The sequence below is a fragment of the Debaryomyces hansenii genome (assembly GCF_000006445.2).
Source record: "Debaryomyces hansenii CBS767 chromosome A complete sequence".
In the NCBI taxonomy this organism is placed as follows: domain Eukaryota; kingdom Fungi; phylum Ascomycota; class Pichiomycetes; order Serinales; family Debaryomycetaceae; genus Debaryomyces; species Debaryomyces hansenii.
Genome location: NC_006046.2, coordinates 14,839 through 33,138, shown reverse-complemented (window position 1 = coordinate 33,138; position 18,300 = coordinate 14,839). Strand labels below are relative to the sequence as shown.

The following is an 18,300-nucleotide window of genomic DNA, read 5'->3' as shown; positions in this document are numbered from 1 at the left end:
ACACTATAGTTCACGGACACAACCACTGCGCGCAATGTCGCCGGTGCATGTCGCAAATGCGCGTAAAGATCAACCCCGAGCACTTTAATTGTCTTTTACTTAGGCACTACCACAACTTGCAAATCTATGCGAAAGTGGTAAAGTCGCACTGTAGGGTTGCAGGTTACACAGTGTGATACCGTCATCCATTTGATCAATTTATGAATATATAAATAGGGTAGCCTTCCCCCTTGAGAATGCATATCGAAATCGCTTATTCGATTATCTGTCTTCTTTTATCTTCCACTACATCAATATCTTCCTGTTTATCATCTGCGGTATTACTTAACTCATTAATCTTGGGCTTTTTTTTCGTGATGTTCGCATTTCCCCACAAAATCACAATACTTCCTTCAATGAGAATCTGAAACAAATATTTCTTTTATGCTAATTTTATTCGATTTCCTATAAATTGATGGAGTCTCACAAGAAAAAAAAATACCGAATTTTTATTCATCATAATTAATTACGATGAACAACAATACTTTTCGTAATAATATTAGGAGATATATTTTAGGAGATGACGAGGATACTGGTATGGATATTGACATAGATATTGATAAATTTGAGATTACGAAATTCGACTACAGAAGTATTTTCGGCAAGAGTGAACACCAAAATATGAGCCATTTAGAAATGGTATCTAAATTTTTCAGAACTAATAAGAAATCTGAAATGGATATGGTTACCTTAAAGCACAAGTTGTATTTTGACGATCATCCAGATGAGTGGAAAGAATTATTTATTTTCTTTTGCGTTATGCCATTCACGGAGTACGAATTCCAAGGCAAAGATGGAAAATTGTTGAATCCTACTACTCTTCATGCTATTGGTTCCAGTCATGGTACAGACAATGTCCTTATTGAAACTTTTTCTGAACTTGAATTTGAATCATTCAACGAAATAATTCTGGAAGGTAGATTGGCATTTAATTTGGAAAATATCTTGAAAACTGATATATTCTCAAGCAATTTTAATAAGGATGAAAGCAAAAGAATAATAACAAACTTGCTCTTCCTTGGTTTACACATGAAGCATATACTTGTGACAGATGTCTTATCCACTGATGAAGATACATATAAAGAAAATTTTAAAAAATATCTATTCGATCCTATATGTGAATACGTAGCAGCACTATTAAATTTTGAAATTAATATCCGTACCAAAAATACTGCGGGTCGAACAGGAGTCAACACCAAAGTACCACATCAATCTAATGATATATTCCATTCGCACCCAGATGTCGTGGCGTATTATAAATGGAAACATCGAAGATCTCTTGCTATCGTGGAGGTAAAAAAGTTACCAATCTTGAAAGGTGAAAAGGTGGTAGATTTTACGGAACCACGAATGGTAAGTTTTATGATTCAAGTTGTTGCGGAAATGTTCTCTGACCACACAAACAAAGGCATGTTGACCGACTCATATACAACTATCTTGATCGAAATAGATATAGAACGAAGCATGGAAATAGTCAATCAAAAACTTACAGGCCCTGAAAACTGCAAATTCATAGCCTTGAATTATAGACTTCTAGATTGTCAATCATCTGGGCTTACGTTGAGAGGAGGGCTAATTTCATTCATCTATGAGGCATTTAGTGCTAACGAATACCAATTAAATGACGTTAAAAGAGGACTAGATGCAATTTATGACTATGTTCGTAAGTCAGACGAGGAGTACTTGACATATTTAGACGGTCTAGGTGAGAAGGTTGATAAAATTTTTAAAAATAATTACAATTCTTTTATGAGACAGCTACATGTCATTGAGCCAAAGATTGGACTTGGAGAGTTCAAACGTATTGATGTACAAAGCGGGGTTACGTTTAATTCTCAACTTTTCAAAGTCAACTCTAAAGACGTAAAAATGTATCTCAAGGAAGACATCGATGAAACTGTTGAATTGGTTGTTAAAGTATTTGACCCTGCCAAGGCAAAGAGAGATCATAATAAATACGTAATAAAAAAGCACGACATGTTTGATAATTGTCGAAGAGCATATTTATGTGAGAAGCGAGCATATGAACGGCTTTTACTTAATTTTAAGTTTAACAGCGTTTATATTGCTCAAGAACCTGTTTACGGGAGATTCTTTATAGGAAATTATTATCACGCATTGGGACCATTTATCGTATTGAAGTATTTGGCTAAAGAGACTCTACCACGCGATGAAGAAACCTATGAGAAAGCTAAAGAACAATTGAATATAATCCACCTTTATAACATAATACATGGAGATATAAGCCCAAGGAATATTTTATATTCTCAAGGGAAGGTATATTTTATTGATTTTGGATACTCAGAATACACAGAAGATAAATTAGGTTCCAATCCAGTGAGTGCTAACCCTGAGAGGATCAAGAGTGAACACCAACAATTGTGTGGTATATTTGGTCAGCCTACTCCAAACGAATATGAATAGTTAAATGAAGAATGTATGGGTTGATATATAAAATACACGTATATATTAAGTAGATGGTAAGCTGCGAGATAAGTGTCGCATGGCAAACTATTTGCGGCAAACTGCCAATGCGAATGCGAATGCAGTTGCCAATAACAATTTTCCATTTTGTATGCCTAAACTAGATAACATTCCTTCAGTAGCAACACTCACAGCTCCAAATGAATTTTTATTACATATTTTTTTATCGTCAAAATTTTTACTTTCAAATACGAATTAAATAATTATGGTATACCTAGCGAAACAAAAAGCAAAAAATAAATCACTCCCAGGGTAGGTCTTGGCAGATCGCACGTATAAAATTACCGCCAAGTCGTGCACGGAAACTTTAAGCATATTGATTAGAAATTAACACACTAATGACCTTGGTTTCATGCAGCACCATGCTAGATTAGGTACGTAGTTAAAAGCGACAGCTCATCAACTGACGAGGAGACTTGTATGCACACTTCTCGTTTACTAGCTGAATATGTGTGCGACCTGCGGGAGTGAATTATTAATTGCAGCACTTGAAACACTATGAACATTGCAGATATGGCTACACTATTCGGTATTTAGAAAGAATACAAGAGATATGGATAACTTACAATTCTACAAAACCTAATTCTCCACTATACCATCCAATTTCTATATGATATGGTAAAACCGCATCTTCTCTACCCATATTTTCAAGTTCCAAGAACATCCTACGTTATCAAACCTACATTGAAACTTTTTTGCCCAGATTGTAGATTTTTATCATCCCCCAAAGTTTTTGCTCCATTTGTTCAGAATGTAGTTTTTCCAAAAAGAGCGCATTGTAATGATATACATTAACAAAACATTATGTCCTCCCGGTCACCTGAAACTACACATTATGGTGTCTTGCTTTTCGAATAATGTGCAAAATAACGCAAATATTTGATAAATTACTTGTTTAAATGATATTAAGTCTCTAGATAACATTATGGACAAATACCTGAAAGATTTTGATAAATCGTTGTAGTTATGCTTTCCGGTTAAGTAGTCGACACAGGAGAGGGGGGATATATTTCAACATACCTACGTATCTATATTAATTATGTGAGATAATGAACTAAGATTGATGGAACAATTAAAGCAAACAGATAGAAACAAAGAAAAATTGCAAAAGTTACAAGATGCATCAGATACTTATTTGTAGATATCGGAAGTGGAATTATTCGACAGGAGGATATGTATGCGCTTTCGTTCAATGAGTACCAACTTCTTCAAAAACAGGTTCGGAAGAAGAGACTGGGGACAAATAATGGTGCAATTTGTTAAAAAGGAAGTTTGTAACACCCAGCAAATTAAGTTAGTCGTTTATCTATAAGTTCTTAGAAATTCAGGCAGCCCACGGCCAACGGTCGCTTTCAATAGTTATGAAAAAACTAGCAATATAATATGAAAATAGCATTGTTGAGGTATTGTAATTGATGTCCGAGCGATGGCACGAAATCACTAACATTCCTTCATAGCTCAAAGAAATAGATAATTTCAAACCTTACATTCAATTAGAACAGAAAGAAATCTTTTAAATGGCTGGCTTATATAGATGGAATGTACGATTTGTTTTAGAAAGGAATTTCTTAAAATAGTTAAAGTTTTGCAGCATTGCACGAAAGTGTCACACAAAACAACTTCTCTAGGTTTTGACCGTCTTAAAGTGTTTTAAAGTTATGAATCATACAAATACCATCATAACACATATAATGCTCGTATACAAATAAAAATCAATTTTTCACATATTATAGATGAATTTTACTATATGTCTACTTTTTAGTTGGAAAAACGGAAGTCTTCAACTCATCAAAATTCATAACAAGCCTTAACAGTTTATCATCCCATTTTTCATATTTTTTCGCACCCATATCAAAATTATGAAATTTATAATTTTAATTTTTGCGATTAGCCGTTAGAATAAAAACAAACAATTTGCACGCAATTGCAGAAGATAGTGCTCATATGAACCATTTATTGCATTTTCACTTTACTACAAATAACTACTAATTTAACACTACGAAAAAAAAAAATCCAAATTGTTATTATCTTCTATGATTCTATATCTATTATCTATTTGACATCTATCTCTTCTATGGCTTCAGGCAATATATCGCTTTCAACATCTTTAGTAAATTCACGATTTTCATTATAACTATTAAATGTATTATAACCCCAGTTACTAGAACCGTAAAAAGTCAGTCTATCATACGGAGTTAAATCCCATCCCTCGTATAATCTTTTGACTAAATCGGGATTCGAAGTGTAATATCTGGCAAAACCGACCATGGTACGATTATCACTAATATCATTCAACAAAGTTTTGAAATTAGGAGCATCATAGGTATAATTTCCACTCTTTAAAATAACACCCTTCCAAATTTGTCCAACAAATGTATTATCACCAACCTGTTGAGACTTTTCAACATCATCGCCCCCTTGAGCACGGGGCTCGACAACTGACACATATGCAAGCCCCTTGCCATTATCTGCTCTTTTTTGTAATTCATGCAAGACGTAACTTAATGTTGTGATAGGATGAGTTGAATCTTTTTCAGCATCCATACCTTGAAATTTGGCCCATGGTGAAATTCTGATAGCCAATTTGCTTGCACCAACAAGAGTTGTTAAATGATCAACCAATTCTAAAACTAACCTTGCTCTATTTTCGATGCTACCACCATACTTATCAGTTCTTTGGTTTGTAGCCGGGTTCAAGAACTGATCGAGCAAGTATCCGTGAGCTGCATGAAGTTCGATATAATCAAATCCAGCAGCGATCGCATTCTTAGCCGCATTTGTGTATGTCTCATAAATAAGTTCATGAATTTCCTCTTCTGTTAAGGCTCTAAGAGGATTTTCAGCAGCTTCAGCTTTGTTTCTAAAATCTTGATCTGGGTAAATTGCAGATGGTGCAACATAATCCAATCCATGGTCCTTTAATAGTTGTGGATCGCCGACCCTACCTAAAAACCAAAATTGACTTGAAATAAACGAATCGTTCTCATGGACTCTATCAGTAATTTTTTTCCACCCTTTTACATGTTTCTCATTCCAAATACCTGGAACATAACCAGCCGGTTCTGAATTCCATGTACTTGGAACTGAACCATTTAAACCTGCTTGTTCTGAAACGAACGTAGCCTCCGCAATCAATAATGACCCTGGGTATTTAGACCTCGAGCCGTAGTATTCTAATTCCAAATCAGATGGTGTGTGATCCTCTAATGCTCTCATCCTGGTGGTTGGTGGATAAACTACTTTGTTAGACAAAGTATTCTGACCAACTTTTAAGGACTTAAACAAATCTGTGTTCTTTAATGATGAAATTTGAATTCCAGTCATTTCTTCTTCTCTAATGTATGTTTAAGAAAACTAACGAAATACTAAATCATTTCAATTTGACACATATTTATACTTTTTCATTGTATCTTCATTAGTAAGAATCCATACATCAAGAAAAGTAGAGTACATATTAGTGAAAGGTGTTGCATGTTTTCAATGTCGGTTGCTTATTAATGGTTTTAATTTTGTGTCTGAGTGCATATTAGAAATGTGTCATGTGATCGATAGCAGCGCGCTCAGTAATGGAAGCCAATAAAATAAATGCTGCACAAAATATATTCCGGATATTCGTGGATACTATGAAAAATTAATGAAAGATCTTTTTCTTTTAAACCACGTTCATTACTATTAAAATCTATAAACGTTAGGTAAAAGACAAGATTCTCAGTTTCTAATTATTTTATATTTAACAATAATATTCTTGCTTTGCTTTGGTCTTGGATCCTTCGCCGAGGCTTAATTTTTCGCATTTAGTAACGTGATAAGGAAATCAAGGCTTGCTGAAATTATTGTGTTGCTTACATATTTATACTTTGTAGCTATGCATTACTAATACACAATTATTGCAAAAGCGCACCTAGAGTTTGTATAAATGCTTGTCATAATAACTTAATAACTTAATAATTTAATAACGTAGTATAGTAGTACTCTAATTCATAATGCTATCTTCGTTCATTGGAGACAGTTTTGTTGGTCGATTAGTTTATCATGCGTCCGGCCATAAACTTTTCCGCTATAAGGAAGAGAATGAAAATTATACTGTACCAAACAAATTCCTTCATTTCAAGGCTGAAGCTAATAATGAAGAAGGTGTTAAAAAAGATAATATAGATCCGGTAAGTATCAAAGATGAAGCTAATGAAGCTACTCTCAGCTCATCCAAACTAGGATGCAATGATTTGATCATTGTAGATTGGGAAAGTTTGACAGATCCGCAGAACCCTAAAAACTGGCCATTAAAATATAAAATTGCGATTATTCTGCAAGTTTGCTTTTTAAGTTGCTTCGTCTATTTAGGGTCTGCCATTTATACGCCAGGAATTGATCAACTTATGTTAGATTTAAATACTTCTTATGTATTGGCAATACTACCCTTGACTATGTTTGTTATTGGGTATGGGATTGGGCCTATGATTTTTTCGCCTTTGTCAGAAAATGCAGTATTTGGAAGAACTTCTATTTATATTGTTACTCTATTTCTTTATTGTGTTCTTCAAATTCCTGTTGCCTTAGCAAAAGATATAACGAGCTTAAGCATATTGAGATTTCTTTGTGGGATATTTGCGTCCCCTGCTCTCGCAACAGGGGGCGCATCGATTGCTGATATATTATACTTGCCATACATGCCACATGGACTTGCAATATGGGGTTTTAGTTGCTTCTGCGGTATTTCTTTAGGACCATTCTTTGGCTCAATTTTGGTTGTGAAAGATGGTTGGAGATGGACTTTCTGGTTTTCGCTTATATTATCAGGGATTTGTTTGATTGTATTATCATTGTTTCTACCAGAGACTTACGATAAAACAATATTGTTTAGAAAGGCGAAGATATTGAGAGAAATAACTGGCAATAAAAATATTATTAGCAAAGGTGAAATCGAGAATAATGCACATACTAAAAAAGAATTAGTTGTGGAAATTCTATGGAGACCCTTTGAAGTGACTCTACTTGAGCCAGTTGTTCTCTTGATTAACATTTATATTTCAATGGTTTACTCTGTAATATACATTTGGTACGAAGCTTTTCCAATAGTTTTTACACAAACCTACAAATTTACATTGGTTCAAACAGGGACAACTTATTTTACTATCATGGTTGGTTCATTATTAGGAGCAATAGCATATCTGACGATTATATATCATACTTTCACAAAATACCTCCTAGCTGATAAAAGTGTTAAGCCAGAAATATTTTTATTTTCTTCTATAATTGGTAGTGTGCTAATGCCACTTGGAATATTCGTATTTGGTTGGACATCAAGGTCTGACTATCACTGGGTTGGTCCAATATTTGGTGCTATTATATTTGGAATGAGCGCGTTATTAAATTTTCAATCGCTACTTCAGTATTTAGGGGTGTCTTTTCCTCGCTATGTCGCATCAGTGTTTGCTAGCAATGACATGTTTAGATCTGTCATTGCAGGGTGTTTTCCTTTATTTGCTAGGCCATTATTTAATAACCTATCAAATTCATCTTATCCTGTTGCATGGGGTTGTACTGTATTGGGATTTATTTCACTCTTAATGATTCTTATTCCAGTTTTGTTCTATATCAACGGTCATAAACTACGGGCAAAATCTAAATTTGCTGGAAGCTAGATATAATTAGTCTCCTGCAATTGGTTGGAAGCTCGACAAGCCCATACAAAACCTGGAAGCCTGGTTTTGTTTACTTTTGAGGAGCCATAAACCAAAAAAAGTAAACAAACAAGTACTTACATAGAGTATTATTGTTGTATTAAATAAGCAAGAAAAAGTTTTTATGGACGCTAAAAGATTTCTTTACGCTCTAATGTTAGTCTTGAAATTATCTATTTCCTTAACCGATGTTGGAAGATTAATTATTGCGTGCTACCGCTCGGACATTAATTGCTGGTCTTCTCTGCTAGTTTTCTTGTACTATTAAGTGCTACACTTGATCCATGCTCTTCCTGCATTTCCAAAAATCTAGAGATAAAGGATGAGCTTAATTTGCTGCTAGAAACATTCTTTTTGACAAATTGTACCATGATCTGTTGCCAGTCTCTTATACCCAATCTTAATGAACTTAGTAATCATTGTCATAAAAAGTGCATATATATCTTCTTGTTGTACAATACCACTTCCAATATCAACAAATAAATATCTGGTACATCTTTCTTGTAGCTTCTCCCATTTTCTTTGTTTTTTTTCGTTTTGTTTCAACTGCTCAATTAACCTGAGCTCATAATATCGTACATAGTTATGTAAAAAAATACGATCTTTGAAACAATAATAGAATATCCTCTTGATATAAGCTTCGTGCTATTGGTAATGTTATCAGTTTATTATAAGTATAAGTACATACTATTGTTCCTCCGCGAAAAACTATATTCCTCTTTGTATCTATAAACTGAAGTCCTAGAACCTCAGTCATTAGGAACGGAAAACACCAGTAAAGAACATTATTAAAATGATGATTTTTCTTAATTTGAAAAGGTTAAAGCAAAGAGCCCTTCTTAGATCATCAGAAGAAACAAATCAAAGCGCTTAAACGGAAGGCATGGTCTGTAAGTATGAGGTAGCATAAAACAAGATGTTGCAGAATAAAATTCCAGATTGTAATTTTCTTCAATAAAATCTAACAACCTAAAACTGTGTGTTGGCATTAAAGTACCACAGAATATTTTAATGAGAAAACTACAAACTCTGGTATATCTGATAAGTGGATTTCTGTCTGTCTGTATAGCATGGTATGATATCTGTTTGTGAAAAATACAATAGATGGATACTATCCCCTGCACTTGGAGATTGCGCGTTTTTTCCCATAGTTAAGTTAAGGAACACACCCGTTTGGGTGCAATGTCGTAAATGTGTGTAAACTGGTACCAAAAGAGAAGGTAAGATTGTATTACGTTATCGAAGAATTTTAGTAAGGCACACTTTCTTGTAATTGCACATTAGGAACGAAGTCGTTTGGTTGTCCTCTCTATTGGAAGATTTTATTTATATCTATCTTATTTGCTGCTGAGCTTCCACTAATGCTCTTGTGCTTACGAACTTGTGACCATTCAACGCCATAACACATGAATTTTCAACTTGAGACTCAAAATTAACGTGTGCAAACCTACAACGTCGTAAAATGGAAAAACTTTTATTGACATAACTATAACTTGTAAGTTGTTGTTTCTGATGTCTTGCAGGCTACCATATGTAGGATCGTCATGCCATCTAGTCAATTAACTATGTAGAACTCGATATGTACCGCCAGGTATACGAAACCATTGTACTAGCCCTGGGACACTTGGTGTCCACTTCCACACGGCATTACGGAACGATTGCCAATTATCATACATCAGTCAACGCTACCCATGTGCTCCGGTTCCGCCATTTGGACCAGTCTTGCATAAGCTCATTTCCTTGTTACACACGCAGAAAAATTTTCACATTTGATTATGTAATATTGTTATATGCAATGCTTGAAATGTTACGTTAGTTCGTAAGTTATTCAATTCGTTTTGGTAATTGAATTGAACGTACAGGCATGTACTTGCAACCATAAGTGTTCGGGATTGAAATTTGACTTTATAGGGTTATCAGTAGCGTCAAAGACTAAACGATAAATAAAATCCGATTAGGGGGTTGTTCAAAAACGTTCATAAGCGAAAGTAAATTTACTTCAAAATACATTATTAAGCAATTCATCTGAATAGATGTAATAAGTTAATGCGAGATTTGCCCTTCCTGATGCGCTCTTATAAGTCAGGCGCCACATTGCCAAATGTCTATGCCTGCATGAGATCAAACGATTTTGATTTGCATTAAATTTTTAAGCTACAATGCGCACTCGTAAACGGCTACAGCCAAATTTCTTGGTACTAATCTTGCATCATAATATTGAATATACGAGCAAGAATTAAGCCAATATAAGATGATCTTCAAGACGGACATCATGCGGTCTCTAAGAATATGAATGATTAAATTCGAAGAAACATAATTTGAATAATTGTTGTAATTGGAAGACCGCTTGAAAGTTATGCTCTTTGGATTGTCCTCTACAATTAGAAGCAGAAAATTAATAAAGACGCTCATAACACAATTATCAGTTTGCTCCATGTTGCTCAATCAATGGTGGAACAGGAGTTGGAGTACTCGGTGGACGATTAGGGCCTCAACGACGGCATGACATCGTTTACCGAGTGCATTGACGTCCCGCAGTATTCGCGGCATAAGCGCCAGTTGCTTGTGCTATTCGGCAATGACATGTGTCGCTTTCGAGCCGCACATACCAAGTTATCGATGATTATCATCACGCTCCTCCATATCCTGAGCTTGCCACCGTGGTTAACCGAAATAGGTGCGAGATTGAAAGAGTGGATAAAATTATTGTAAATTGCATGTTACAGCTAATTATCCATGTGAAGTCGCACTCGTAAAAGCCTGTCACACTGTTAGAATGTATGGAAGCACTATTTTCGAGAATAAAATAAAAAGCTGGTACACGCCCCTCTAACAAAAAATAAAATAAAAAGCTGGTACACGCCCCTCTAACAAAAAATAAAATACATAGCTTTGTTACATAGTCTGCTAACCTGACTTTCTACGGAACTTTAATTTTTCTTTTTTAAATTTTTATGAGAAATTATCACTGAAGATAATTGGTTCAATTTCGCCCGTGTATTCTACAATAGACATATCACCTGAAAATCTGTCAAAGATAATCATAATGTTAAAATCATTCGTCGGGTTATTTTTGTTATGTCTCAGCGTAGGGTTAGCTGAAACATTCCCCCTGAAGGCCGAGTTAGAAAAACTTAACGCAACTGCTAAAGTGACCATGTTAATAAGTAACATACCGTCAGAAGCACATGAATATCTCCGGTCCGGTAATGGTAATAGAATGCCAGATACATTATTTAATCAGTTAGAAATATCTCAGGAGTTTATTAGTGCGATCAACAATAAGAAAAGAAATGAGAATTTTAATGCTCTAGCATTTGGGTTCGAAGATTTTGATAGAATCTTGACTAATTACAGTGCTGACGCAACAGGTGTGGTAAAAAGAGCGGCTGATCTACCAGTATGGGTAACACCGACGAGACTAAAGAAGTATAGTTTTGTAACCAAGTATAGGTTAGAGACCGCTCGTGTATGGCTAATAGAGAACTGGTATGACACTAAAGCTTCCTTCATTGATAACATTACCGGCTTTGCATCTTTGGGGACAGCGATAGCAGATATGATAATTGGTTCATCAGGCCCAGAATGTAAGGGCTACATTAAGTGGGTCGAGGTAGATGGATTAAACTGGACATGTGCTGTAGCCTCATGGACTAGTTCCGGCAAAAAGAAGTGTTATACTAAAGGGACAGGTAGTATGTTTTCAGAACCATGTGACAATAGCGTGCAAGAAGCTAATAAACGGCAGATGGCATCATTCTGTTTGAAGGGTTGGAACGGTGGTGATTTTAATGCAGATGTCCGTGTGATGCATCCGGAGATTACCAACGCAAATATATGGGATCTTGATTGCATGTAGCGAGTTGGGGCAAGAGTAAAGATTTAATAAAGTGAATTTTTAAAAGAAAAAGTTAAGTAGTCGACAAAAATGATGTACTGACTATCCCCTGCACTTGAAGATTTCGAGTTTTTCCCATAGTTAACCCCATACTAATAGTGTAAACTGTTTTTGTTTACTTTTCAGAGGACCATGACGTCGTGGTATATTAAATCAAAACAAATAAACAAAGCTTAACAATAATACCTATAATTTACATAATCACATACTTAACATAAAACATACGTAATCATTTATAAACATATATAAAACCGAATAAAAAAAAATATATATAAGAGTACAGTACCTTCAATTTATCTCTTTCTGATAGTTAGATATTGGCTTTAAAGATCTACCTCTCATTATCTTCAAAAGTTTATAGTTGCATAATCATCTGATACCTTAAAATACTCTTTGTAAATCATTCATACTTCTATGGTTTATTCGACATTAATTGATTAATTACAAAACAGTTGAGTACTATTGCTTTTATTAATGTCCATTAGTGTCAGATAGCCGAACTAATTCAATTTTATCATAGTATATAAGACTTATTAGTATACACAAAGATTGTAGCTTTTTGCGCATTACGGAGATTTTTAAATGAATTGTTTGTTACAACATTATTCTACCAATGGCTCCGAGATACCAGGCGTCAAAGAATCTAAGTTAAATGTTTGCAAGCTTTGCTTCAATCATGCCTCAAAGTCACACATTAATCAACATCTTAGAACAGAACACAGGGTCAATTGCAACTTCCAACAGCACGTCTTCAGAACAACCGGGTATGCAATTCCCAACCAAAAGTGCGGCTTTTCCTATTTATACCGCGAAAAAGAAGACACCAAACCGCCCACTTCAATGACAACCATGGAAGGCCCGCATACACATCTCCGGCACGAGGACAAGTTCCTCCGCACAATCAACGCCAACCTATATTATGGAAAGGGATACCCGCAGTACTTACACAGCGAAAACAAGGAAGAAAGTATACCGGTGTTTGAGGCCGTCAAGAAGTATATTCTCCAGGACAGGCCACATTTGAAGGGCACGCATCCCATTTACAATCGGATGTTGCGAGAGGGCATATTGAAGGTGCCGGTCCTTTTTACGACCCAGGTGATATATGCAAATTACGCCAGTCGCTTTTTCTACACGTTTGCCAAGGTATGCGGTAACCGAATCATCGAAGAAGTGGTGACCAATCCCACCGACGAAGTGGTGAAGCGGGCGGTGATGGAGACGATCGAAAGGTATATTGTGATGGAAGAGGACACGACTGAAACGTATGAAAGCCGTGATTAATTCGTTGATGCTTCCTGATGACAGGTTTGCGCAGTCGAAGGTGCGGGCCAAAATCTTCGACGGCCTCAACTACTTCTTGAAGTTGGCCATTGCAGACTATATGTTGATGAGAAACAACGCCAAGTAGATCATCAAAAACTGGGAGAATCTAGCATACCAGACATTTGAGTCCACCCGGTCATACAACCATAAATTCAATAGGACGTTGCCGGCTTTCCAGACGATAGTCGACCAGCAGGATAACCGAAAGGTGATGATCGGGTCGGTCAGATTCAGCACGCCTGACCTCGGCAAGTTGGTTGGATGCTTGGTTCGGGAGTACCAGACCATAGTCCGACAGGATGTTGATGGTGGACGAGCTATACGAGGAGTTTCAGAAGCACGCCAAAGATATGTTCAACTGCACGGATTTAGGATATGGTGTTTTCTACGGAACGAGCGAACTCAACAAGCTTTCGTATCAGCAACGATGCACTTACGAAGAAGCTGTCGGCGATAAATGGAAGAATCAAAAGTATATGAGAAGCACGAAGGTTATGGAAGAAATCGCAATAAGAGAAAGGGCTGGGATATTTGGCTATAAGGAATTGCTCTAGATCATTTTATTAACAAAAGTTTTGACATTAAACACTCAGACAATTTTAGATTTAGTTATTTGGTTCAAGGTTCCAAAACCAATTCGAGACAAGTAATGCTATGCAATTTTGAGCTCCGTATCCGCTAATTGTTTGATAACGATCATTCAGCAAGCACCGTCAGCAAAGTAGCAACGAAATATTTAACAATGTTCGGATTGACACCTGTAATTTTGACTCTCCCGTTGGAGGGTATGTAAATATGGTATTGTTTGACTAACCTTCAGTCAAGCACTGAACCAAAAAACCCACTCTGCGACAATAAATGTGTGAACCCCCAAGTAATACCGGATTTAACAAGGACATCATATATTGATTTTCTTCTGTCAGCCACGTCTTGAAACATTGCCTTTAACCCCTGTCTCCATTTGCTTTTAAGTTGAGGCGTACGTCCGATTAGGCTGGCTAAGCGAGCCCCGTACACGGGAGGGCATGTCATCTGAACGAAGGGTAGACCGTAAACACTCTTTTGTGGTAGGAACGTAGTCTGAACTCTTAAGAACAACGTGAAGAGCACCAATACGCTCAGAATATAAACAGAGGTTTTTTGAATAAGATTGACACACAAAAAACTGCAATTCTTCATTACAAAACTTGCGAATAGCATAGGAATCTGTGTCACTGTCACCTGAGGCATAACCAAGATAAACTGAATCAAGCACTGGGATCAGATCATTATCCTTAGCTAGAAGAGCAATCTAGTCCCACATTTCCTCTGTATAATCTGTTCCGATAGGATTGTGGCAGATAGCCTGAAAGACGAGCACAGACTGTTTTGCCGCATTTTCCATAGCTTTCCTCAAAACATCCATGACAACTTTACGAGTTATTGCATCGTAATACTGTAAAATATTGGTGTCTGCCCACAGCTTGTAGCTATAATTGGAAAATAATAATCCATGCTGGTACCGCAATATAAAAACTGGGAACGCAGACTTTCTTGGCAAGAAATTCAAAGGCAGGCACCCATTCCTGCAAAAGTCTGCTCCGAAACGATGCGGTCCTTTTCAGTTTCTTCTCCAAATACAACCGAACGAATGCATTCAACAAATCCGGACATATCTGTAGTCAAATAATAATTATGGTCTGAATGAGATGAACTCATAATGTTTTTAGCTTCACAAACATAAGCAGGGAGATAAGTCTCGCAATTTACTCCCTTGAAACCCACTACAGACCCATAGATCTTAAATTCCATTTTATCAGAGTTGAAAAGCAACCTGAGACCACGCACGTCGTCATGAAACTCATCTGGTAGACTGCTAAAATAATTTTGTTGTTCCATGGTTAGATTTAAAGGGACAAACTGGTTAAGTGTGCTGAAGGGCATCTTAAATACCAGCAACATTAACGGCTATTCATCGTGTTTAGTTTACCGCAGAGAGAATTTCTTTGTAATGGCAAAAACAAAATGTGTATTAGCTCGGCGAATTAAGCCGAGTAAAAACGGGGTCAACGGCCCTCGTTCACCGAAATAATATTGGTCTGGATTGCATATTCTATGCCATTATTGTGGTGAAGACTTCAAGTTAGACATTGCTTATTAGATATCAGTCATTTGTTCTAATCCATATCGATTCTCCATGCTGCTTTCTGATTCTTAAGATCCAGAAACTTTGAATTGTATTTTACTAAGGTGAAGAACAGTTCGAGAAATTACTAGTTCATTTCTGATCCTCCGAAATTGAATTCAAAATCGCCAGGAACATATTCTTCCCAAATCTTCTGAAGAGTGTGCGAGTATACGGGTGAACTAGGTTTGGACGACAGGGACTTGTTGCTGCTTCTCTCAACTCTCTTCAATTTCTCCCTTAATTGAGAGAGAGATTCCAAAAGTCCATTTGCTGTAGGATTTCCGGCATTTGCTATTCTTTTCATCGTAGATATTGTCATTTCGCTAAACATATGTAATGACCTACTTTAGCAGTTTGAGAGATATGCATAGCATGCTGTAAAGTTGAGAAGCCGAAACAATAGAAGTACAATAAAGTTAATGGTTGGCCTTTATACCAAAATGCAGACACAATTTCAAAGAATGGGGCCAAGCTAATCAGCATATTTGACCTTGATTCAATTGGAAATAAGGGAACAAATAAAAAGCCTCCTATTATTATTGAAACAAAGAATCCCTCTGCAGTTAAAGGTGAATCTTTAAAACCTTCACAAAATTCAAATCCTAAGCCTAATCCAATAAAGGATACCAAAACGTAGATACTCCAATGAAGTCTTTCGTAATTGCATATGTCCATATTATGTATATCTGGCCTGCAGTTTCTGGTTCTCAAAGGAATTATAACCTCAACTTGAATTTTAGAATAAACTGGACCATCATAGCTGCAATGTCGCTAATCCAAGGGCTAAATTCATCAAGAGAGCAACTGGCAATATTACTGGTGAATAGTTTTGAACTTCTCATAGTCAAGGTTCAAATTTTTATTAACTACTTTTGCTGCCTGATATGACTCACCCTTTACATCATAAATGGAATTCGTCATAATTGGTAGATTCGCAGTTTGCCAGTGATTTTTAATGTACAATCCTGGCATTATGATCCAAATCCAAAAAACAAAGGAGCTGAACACACGGCCAAAAACGGAGTTGTAAGGGAATTACTGAGAGAAGTAATCTGGCTCCAATCAAACGTTAACGGAAATAATCCAAGTCCTGTTTGTACGCCAAATACTTGAGAAAGGACACCACTAGAAGGGTTACACCAGCTAATACAAGCTCCAATTGTACTCAAAAATGGCATTATCAAATCAGGAAGCCAATACCAGGAGAAAGAGCATATGAAAATTATTCTGAAAAACTTATCTTGTCATTTGAGTGCAGTGTCTTAAATAGTGCTATATTACTTAGAACTCCAGGCCAAACCCTATCATTTGGGGTGACCAATATGTCTATTGTTCAGCCAGACCAGCCAACTGAAATTAAATAGCAAGACAAATTAAATAAGATCATTCTTCCAATACCTATGTTCCGATCAAAGAATCTGAATTGTTCAACAACTAAATTGTTTACACTAACAAGTAAGTTGGTAAAGAAAAATACACAAGCATGCTTTCTTTGATTAAATCTACCTGGGTTTAGATTGAAGCCGAATGAAAATGGCAATGGTTTCCTTGGTGAGAGATATGGTGTGATTATGGAAATCCAAGTTTACACCTTGCAGTATGGGTGAGATTTCAAAAGCCCAGTACATATAGTCCACAATCGTGGAACTCCCAGCTTGTAAAAGACACCGTAGAAAACTATACCTTACAACTCGACATAGTGAGAAAAAGAGAGAGAAAAAAGGGGTACAAATTAAGAAATTAACACTAGAGACATATCATCCCATATTTTATAGATTGTCTGCAACAATGATAGTATAGTTACAATAGTTCAGGAAGCCAACAATAGCGAGGGTTGTAAATTTTTTGATCTAAACCTGCGACGCAGGTTTCTCAGGTACGCATAATCATGATCCTACATATACCCTTTTAGCGACATTTTATACGTAGGAGATTGCCGAGACATTTCAAACCTTTGGAAAGCCATGCGACTCCAGACGAGAATTCACGCTACGGCATTTCATTATATAATCACTGTTACGATTACGTAACCCCATCTAATTAATTATTAGTGGATGAACAAGAAGCATCGCTATCACATGCCATGTATGTATTTTTCAGGGGTATGCTATCACCATCGATGATCCTAGCGAGCGTCGCATTATAATAAATCCAGAAGTATATGATAGAGTCCGCAATAACGAGGAAGAGAATGCAAGAATCTTTTTAGATACTCGATTATTAAGGATTCGAAGTAAAAGAAGTGAGCCAAAACCCTCCTCAGAGAGACTAGTGCCCAAGAGTAAGGCATCCGTGGACGTAGGTAATATGCCTTTTATGCCTATTCTTGTATATACCAGTCGTGCATTTATTACTGCTGATTTCAGGGAGATGAGTAGTGATGAATTCAAAGAAAGGTACCTTGCTCCACTTGATAAGGCTCTTAGAGAATCAAACCTTAGTGATGATTACTTATCCAAAAAGTATCGTTATCCATTCGGAGATGCTATTCATGTGGAATAAGCTCTCCAAGAATACTTTAATGAAATAGCAATCCCAATCAGGGGACTTTATCGTGATGTAGGTGACATGGACAACTATTTTGGCAGTCCATCTATTATACGACCCCCATTGGATCAACGAAGAACAATACAACCTGATATCATTCATATGATAAATAGATTCGGGCATACAATATCCCGAAATTGTATTTGGGATAGGTGATT

General features: G+C 36.3%; 7 protein-coding genes across 7 annotated transcripts; 5 read left to right on the top strand and 2 right to left on the bottom strand. All coding sequences in view use genetic code 12, as the record gives it.

Moving 5' to 3' along the window:
* Nucleotides 1-510: 510 nt before the first annotated feature.
* On the top strand, nt 511-2,463 carry DEHA2D00352g (DEHA2D00352p; the record flags this gene model as incomplete). Its single annotated transcript, XM_458485.1, has 1 exon — nt 511-2,463. The coding sequence occupies one exon, from the start codon at nt 511-513 to the stop codon at nt 2,461-2,463; it is 1,953 nt and encodes a 650-aa protein (XP_458485.2).
* Nucleotides 2,464-4,575: 2,112 nt separating this feature from the next.
* Nucleotides 4,576-5,847, bottom strand: DEHA2D00330g (DEHA2D00330p; the record flags this gene model as incomplete). Its single annotated transcript, XM_458484.1, has 1 exon — nt 4,576-5,847. The coding sequence occupies one exon, from the start codon at nt 5,845-5,847 to the stop codon at nt 4,576-4,578; it is 1,272 nt and encodes a 423-aa protein (XP_458484.2).
* Nucleotides 5,848-6,506: 659 nt separating this feature from the next.
* Nucleotides 6,507-8,165, top strand: DEHA2D00308g (DEHA2D00308p; the record flags this gene model as incomplete). Its single annotated transcript, XM_458483.1, has 1 exon — nt 6,507-8,165. One exon carries the CDS (start codon nt 6,507-6,509, stop codon nt 8,163-8,165), a length of 1,659 nt encoding a protein of 552 aa, XP_458483.2.
* A 266-nt stretch (nt 8,166-8,431) lies between these two features.
* On the bottom strand, nt 8,432-8,575 carry DEHA2D00286g (DEHA2D00286p; the record flags this gene model as incomplete). The annotated part of the gene is made up of 1 exon (XM_458482.1): nt 8,432-8,575. The coding sequence occupies one exon, from the start codon at nt 8,573-8,575 to the stop codon at nt 8,432-8,434; it is 144 nt and encodes a 47-aa protein (XP_458482.1).
* A 2,675-nt stretch (nt 8,576-11,250) lies between these two features.
* DEHA2D00264g (DEHA2D00264p) lies at nt 11,251-12,063 on the top strand (the record flags this gene model as incomplete). The annotated part of the gene is made up of 1 exon (XM_458481.1): nt 11,251-12,063. One exon carries the CDS (start codon nt 11,251-11,253, stop codon nt 12,061-12,063), a length of 813 nt encoding a protein of 270 aa, XP_458481.2.
* A 5,839-nt stretch (nt 12,064-17,902) lies between these two features.
* DEHA2D00242g (DEHA2D00242p) lies at nt 17,903-18,097 on the top strand (the record flags this gene model as incomplete). The annotated part of the gene is made up of 1 exon (XM_458479.1): nt 17,903-18,097. The coding sequence occupies one exon, from the start codon at nt 17,903-17,905 to the stop codon at nt 18,095-18,097; it is 195 nt and encodes a 64-aa protein (XP_458479.1).
* Nucleotides 18,098-18,163: 66 nt separating this feature from the next.
* Nucleotides 18,164-18,298, top strand: DEHA2D00220g (DEHA2D00220p; the record flags this gene model as incomplete). The annotated part of the gene is made up of 1 exon (XM_002770195.1): nt 18,164-18,298. The coding sequence occupies one exon, from the start codon at nt 18,164-18,166 to the stop codon at nt 18,296-18,298; it is 135 nt and encodes a 44-aa protein (XP_002770241.1).
* Nucleotides 18,299-18,300: the final 2 nt, after the last annotated feature.